The following is a 6,802-nucleotide window of genomic DNA, read 5'->3' on the forward strand; positions in this document are numbered from 1 at the left end:
CGAGAGGAGGAAGAGGACAAACCGATCGGGATCGGCGATGGATGGATGCAAACGGGCAAAGCCGCCACCGAATCGAGAAAATCCGCTTTCGATGCCGTCGCTTTCTCCCCGGAAAAAAAAAAACCCAAAAGAAAGATAAGGGAACGGAACGGAGAAGAAATTCCGGTCCCGACATTTCTCGAAGCGTTAGAAGCGGCCCAGGTGCGTTGACGAAAGCACACCCGATTCCTCCTCGCCCGCCCCCCGCTGCCTCCATGCACCCGTCCCACCATACGCCATGGACAAACCCGCGACACCCACGCGGCCGCTAGTCTTGTCTGGTCCACGGTGGACGCCGTCCACGGAGCACGGCAGAGCGCGCAGCGGCCACGACTCTTGGGGAAGCTTCTTATTTGGACCGGCCGGGCCGGGAGCGAGCACGCACGCACGCACGCACTCAAAGCCAGTCAGAGCCCCGGGCCGAAAGCAGCCTCCGCTCGCGCTCGCGCCGCGCTCCCGACGTCGTGCGGTGCCGAGCCCCCCTCGCCGCCTCTCCGTCGACCTTTATATTCTGCGCTGCTGCAGGGGCGGGCGGGGCTAGCGGAGGTAGAAGAAGGGAGGAGAGTCGAGGCGTCGTGGTGGTGACCACGGACAAAACCCGGCTGAAGGGAGGCGGACGCACCACCGTGCCGGTTACATGGGAGGAGGCCGCGGTGTCGTCACCGGGTTCTACGTCTGGGGCTGGGAGTTCCTCACCGCGCTCCTCCTCTTCTCCGCCGCCGTCTCCTGCTAGCTAGCTTCTCCATCCATCCTTGATTATACTCCAATCACGTACATACATACATACATACATACACACAACAAGCTTATTAGTATTAGGTAGAGAGGCATCTGTTACTGTTAGGTGATTATTAAGCGGGCGGGGATGGCCGGGGCGGCGGCGGCGCAGCAGCAGCAGCAGAAGGGTGGCGGCGGCGTTGTGATGAAGGGAGGCGGCGGAGGGCCGGCGCCGTTCCTGACCAAGACGCACCAGATGGTGGAGGAGCGCGGGACGGACGAGGTGATCTCGTGGGGGGAGCATGGGCGGTCGTTCGTGGTGTGGAAGCCGGTGGAGCTCGCCCGCGACCTCCTCCCGCTCCACTTCAAGCACTGCAACTTCTCCTCCTTCGTCCGCCAGCTCAACACCTACGTACGTAACCACCCTCCTCCAAACTAACACTGCCTTGCAATACTCTACTCTACTCTACCTCTGCCTTCACTAAATTAATCACTCCCATCTGCACTCTACTTCTTGCTTGTTCTTTATTATGTGATTTTTTTCTCTCTCTTTGGTGAGTGATTAGAGATTCGAGATGAAGTGATCGATATCCATCCTAGTGGGTTGCACCAGAAGAGATTAGATTAGATTAGATTAGATGAGATGAGATGAGATGCGCGCGGCAGCTCCCAGACAACACGCCCCTGACGTGTCCACGGAAAGCTCCCGGTCCTTGTACTAGCTTTTGTTCTCCACACGACATAGTGCGTACTCACGCTACGTAGCAGTGATTTTGCTGTCTCAACTCGCAACCGTACACGTCCTAGAATGGATCCGCTGCTAGGATCGCCACATATGGCTAGCCAGCGCTCATGTTGCACTGTGTGCGGTGGGGTCTCCGTTCAAAAGCGCGTTTGGACTTTGGACACAGCGAACGGGTGAACCATCTCGAGCTAGTAGCTTATAACTACACCCTCTGTGCAGAACAGACGCACGGAAGAAGGTGACATCTTGAAAAAAGAGGCTATGCTAGCTAGGCCGTTTGTTGGAACAATATGGAGGAAAGATGACACTCAAAAGGGCCCTTCTGGTCGACCTAAAACGTAGAAAACGAGCAAAGCGTTTTGCTTGTCGTGTTTGCCATGCCAACGATGTATAGAGGAGCCTCTTCGTGCATGCTGACCGTTGACAGGGTCGTAGGTAGCAACAAAATTAGCTACGTACGTGTGCGCCAACTCAAAAAAAAGAAAAAGAAAAAAAAACTACCCGTGCGTGTGCCGTCTGCAAGTCAACAAACCATTTCAGTTTCCCACGCTTTGATAATATAATTGGATCGTAGCTGCTTGGAAAACAGAGAGAAAAGACGACAGTACAGCTTCGAGGGTGATGCAAAAAACGCGGCCAGTGCTGGGTGGTGATGTCGCCTTCGCCTTTTCCTTTTGACAAAATGTGTGGCCGGTTATCTGGACGTGACGGTCACCCATACCATAAGTGTGCAAATGATCGAAAGGACGGACGCGGCACCACGCAAGAAATGGAAGCCAACAGGTTCCATTAAAAGCAAAATTAGTGCTCGGCCATCATCGTTTGACACCCCACCGGAGGACCTACATATGTGACCGGCACCTTGCAGGCACAAGGTTGGGGTTCTGAGCTAGTGCGTCCTCACTTGTGATTCCACGGGGGCTGGAAGCTTCGTGGAACTTTCGACCGGATATTTTCGTGCATTCTTCTCGAAACTACCGTAGTTTTTTTTCTTCTTTTTGCGACAAGGACTCTGATCTATAGAAATTTATAGGTTCAAAAAAGAAATTTATAGGTTCTTTAGACATACACATACACATTGGATAACTAAAGCTCATGGTGTATACTTACGCAGTGCACATTCATCACATACGCATCGAGATATGTTCATCTCTCGGTAGTCAAAAAGGAAAAAAATCTTCAATACATTGTTTCCGCGAGGAAATTCTCTACAGAACGAATTCTTGGGGGAATAAATCTTCAAGCAAAAGAGGCCCTTCAACTACTCCACATTGAATTGGAAATGCTACGAAAGGAGGTCGCTAGCGTTAGATTTATGCAGAGTATTGCTTTATTTCAAAAGTGAGCGATGCTTCAGAAATCACGGTCAATTTATTTGTCATCCAGAAAAATACGCCCCCCCCCCCCTCCAAAAAATAAAACATAGTCAAAGTATGTTAGCATTCAGGAAACTATGGTGAAAACAGCAAAAGAAAAATCCCCAAAACTTAGTCAAAGTTGCAACGAGAGATTATGCGGAATAAAGACCTTTTACGATAGAGAGAGAAAAGCAACAATTGATTGCAACCCAAATATATTTAAAAACTTATTTTTCACTTATTATGATCGCAACAAAGAACGTCTTGTATAGTTTGTTGTAGGATTCAGTAAGCCATAATTTCGTTTATGTGGGTTTTCTTAGTTTTTAGAATACCATGCTTCAACGACAAGAAAAATCAGCCAGCTCAAGGTAAACAGAAAGAATCACATCATTTAAACTGATCTTATTGTTCTCACTTAATATGTTGCGTTCCTAATTTGCCCTTGTGTTGCACTTTGACTGTCTAATTCATGCTTTGGCCATAAATCACTACTACAATATGTGGTCAATGGCTACAAAACCATAGATTCTTTTTTACAAAACTAATGATGTCTATTTAGTTCAACATAAACTATAAATTATTGCACTAACTGTTGGTCAAAGCATGAAAATATATTTTCTATGATTATGTCCGATGAGTAAAAGATAAATCAAAGATGCCGCAATCTTGTACTACCCCCATCCTTGTTTATCGGCCCCATTTTGGATCAAACTTCGCCTATCTATAAACTAAAAAAATATAAGTTATGGAATAAAAAAAGTATATTGTTGGATTTTTATTTGAAAGAGGTTGTCATTGTATAATTTTTGTGGCAAATAGTTTACACTTTATTAGTTAAATTTTGTGGTCAACTTTAGCTCAAGAGGAGAAGGGCCTTAATAGATCACCCGGATGGAGGCAGTAGCTATCAGTGAACTAAAATTAACAAAAGGATGGCTCGCTAATGAGCTATTAATGATACTCAGGTGGATATGATATTTACTTCCAAGAGACATTGGATGACACCTGGATATATGTGATGTCGCTCAATGTCGAAAATAATACTCCCGCTGTTTTTGTTTACTCCGGATATTAGCTTTGACTGAAGTCAAACTTTATAAAGTTTGATCAAGTTTGTAGAAAATAACACGAACATTTATAGTAACAAATTTATATGATGTGAAAATGTATGCAAAGATGAATCCAACGGTATAGATTTGATGGTGTATATGATAATATATTTTCTTACAAACTTGTTAAAAGTATAAAAAGTTTGACTTTTGACAAACCTAATATGCGGAGTAAATAAAAACTGAGGGAGTACTGAAATATGTGAGGAGTAATGAAATATTTAATGATTCTCTTTGGAAATTCTTTGGGAACAAGGAAGGGACATGTTTGAAAATGCTTCTTGATCGACACATGTATGGAAATGTACCTCGTCGGATACTGACAGACCAGGTGTAAACTATATGCAGGGTTTTCGGAAGGTGGTGCCGGACCGGTGGGAGTTCGCAAACGAGAACTTCCGGCGTGGCGAGCAAAGCCTCCTCTCCGGCATCCGTCGCCGCAAGGCTACGACGACGACGACGACTCCCCAGTCCTCTAAAACCTGCGGAACGGCCGTAAACGTCGCATTCCCCCCGCCGCTGCCGGCTCTGCCTCCCGCGTCTGCCAGCACGTCCGGCACCGGCAACGACCTCAGCTCCTCCTCGGCATCCTCGCCGACGCGCCCGGATCTCAGCAGCGAGAACGAGCAGCTCAGGAAGGACAACCACGCGCTGGCGGCTGAGCTGGCTATGGCGCGGCGGCACTGCGAGGAGCTGCTGGGCTTCCTCTCGCGCTTCCTGGACGTCCGGCAGCTGGACCTGCGCCTGCTGATGGACGAAGACATGCAAGGCGCGGCCGGCGGCGCCCGCTCGGGCTCGGCGGACCAGGAGCAGTGCTGCGAGAAGAAGGTGAAGCTGTTCGGCGTGATCCTCAAGGACGCGTCGGCGAGGAAGAGGGGGCGGTGCGACGAGGCGGCGGCCGGCGAGCGGTCGGTCAAGATGACGAGGATCGGGGAGCCGTGGGTCGGCGTGCCGTCGTCCTGGCCGGCGCGTTGCGGCGGCGGGAACTGATGCGCGCTTCGCCGCGGCCGGGGCCGGGCGGCTGCACCCAGCAGGGGCGCGCGCTACTGTACATCTGTACGCGTGCATGGGCAGCATGGCCGCGCTGATGGCTACTCCAGTTGGCAACAAAGCCAACACCGGCTCCTCCCATTCGATCAACGTTGTTCTTTGCAGAAAGACTTTTAAGATAAGAAAACTTGTCAGGGCACAAAAGTCCATAGCTAATGCGCGTGTAAGAACCTAAGAACTAATCCTGGTACACCGAAGAAATAGGAAGGAAAGGACTGCAAGGTGAAGAGTGTTCGAAGTTTTTTTTTTTTTTTTTTTTTTTTTTTTTTTGCGACTGGAAGAAGATTGGGAGATTGGAAGATGGAGCTCAGGTCATGCTGATTGAAGCCACGCAGCTGGCTCCTCTTTACCGTTGGATCCGATCATACACACATAAAGGTCTGCAGGACTAATGCTAGGAGCACCAAGTTTGACAAGGTGTAAAGCTATACACCCCATTTGAGATATGCAGCTGATTGTACCCTGAGTTCTGTCGTCAAATACAAACTGATATTTTTGTTCCTCCAATTATCTTCAGTTGCAAGAATTATAATTTTTTTCAGTGTCAGTTATAGTCAATCTTGAAAGTAAAATGGCTTTTAGTAATACGATGCGTCTACTTTTTATTTCATCGGTTAAACGCTACTACTTTAAAAAATAATAGATATACTTACTGCCTAAAAAAAGAAGGCCACTGCTAGACACCAGCGCGTCGGCCAGAATTTCAGCTGGTCGCCCCAGCCATCAGATGCGGTCTCCATGTACTGTTGGATCTGAGTTGCTGTGAGGTCTGTTGCCTCACGCTCGCCCTCAGCCGCCACGCGCTCGCCATCTTTCATAGAGAAGAGGGCACCACCAAACTTCCCGGCTCTCCTTGAGTGCCGCTGCCCCCGCCATCCGCCTCCTCGTTGCTGCCTGTCGTCCATCTCCATCATCGCCCCTCCCCCTCGCTGTCGTAGACAGGCGCGTAGCTCGGCCTAGCAGTGGCCGAAGCTCCCTAACCTGTGGTCGCATCATCGGGTGCACCGTCAATGCCGTCCTCGCCGTCAAAGCTCCCTGCACGGGTGCACGCTGAGCGCTCCTTCGTTCCCCATCGTAGCATATCAGCTCAACGGTGGAAGCATTTTTGTTTGTCGCTCACCCTCGTGGTCACCATGGTCACCATCGAATAAAAGAAAAAGCACGTTCCAGCAAATTCTTTTATCCAATGGGCAGACTTTAAGCATGTGCAACCCAAAATCGACTGACCAAACATTTCGTTTAGTTGATTTTCCTCAGCCAACCGAAGTACTAAGACCTTTGCACACAAACAAAAAGAAGCCCACAACGAATGATAGATGTCGGGGGTTTCAACCTCCTTTTCGGTAAAGGAAAACCGAAAAAAAGATAAACCCAAGAACAAAAGGTGACAACAATGAAAAAGTGTCCAACAAGTGGTTTACTATTTGTGTGAGTCACTTTTACTAACCGTGCTCTAATTTGCGCAAGTCACTTTTTTAGTTGTGTGCTCAAAAAACATGCATAACTATATAAATTTGAAAATGCATTGGATCTATCATCACTTGAAAATCTAATTAGGCCCGCTGACTTTTTCAGCCGTGTTCCACAAGTGATTTACTCTTTGATTAAGAATAGTGACTGAAAAGAAAAACAGAAGAAAAGGACCATCTAATAAAGTCCATGTTATATAGCCATATTAACCCACAATGAGCCCAAGCCCAAATAATATAGTCCACGTTGGCCAATAACAATAGATGTCACCCTCGGCATTTGGATATCCTAACCCGCTACCTGAACCTGAA

General features: G+C 48.3%; 1 protein-coding gene across 1 annotated transcript; it reads left to right on the forward strand.

Annotated features, from left to right (window-relative positions):
• Window positions 1–418: 418 nt before the first annotated feature.
• On the forward strand, window positions 419–5,483 carry LOC123398658 (heat stress transcription factor B-1-like). Its single transcript, XM_045093110.1, has 2 exons — window positions 419–1,168; window positions 4,320–5,483. The coding sequence occupies exons 1-2, from the start codon at window positions 905–907 to the stop codon at window positions 4,959–4,961; spliced, it is 906 nt and encodes a 301-aa protein (XP_044949045.1). The 5' UTR covers window positions 419–904; the 3' UTR covers window positions 4,962–5,483.
• Window positions 5,484–6,802: the final 1,319 nt, after the last annotated feature.

The sequence above is a fragment of the Hordeum vulgare genome, chromosome 5H, assembly GCF_904849725.1.
Source record: "Hordeum vulgare subsp. vulgare chromosome 5H, MorexV3_pseudomolecules_assembly, whole genome shotgun sequence".
In the NCBI taxonomy this organism is placed as follows: domain Eukaryota; kingdom Viridiplantae; phylum Streptophyta; class Magnoliopsida; order Poales; family Poaceae; genus Hordeum; species Hordeum vulgare.

Coding starts and splice junctions, on each gene's coding strand:
- LOC123398658 (XM_045093110.1), top strand. CDS start 905: ATGGCCGGGGCGGCGGCGGCGCAGCAGCAGCAGCAGAAGGGTGGCGGC. Junction 1,169..4,319: donor TCCGCCAGCTCAACACCTAC/GTACGTAACCAC, acceptor AACTATATGCAG/GGTTTTCGGAAGGTGGTGCC.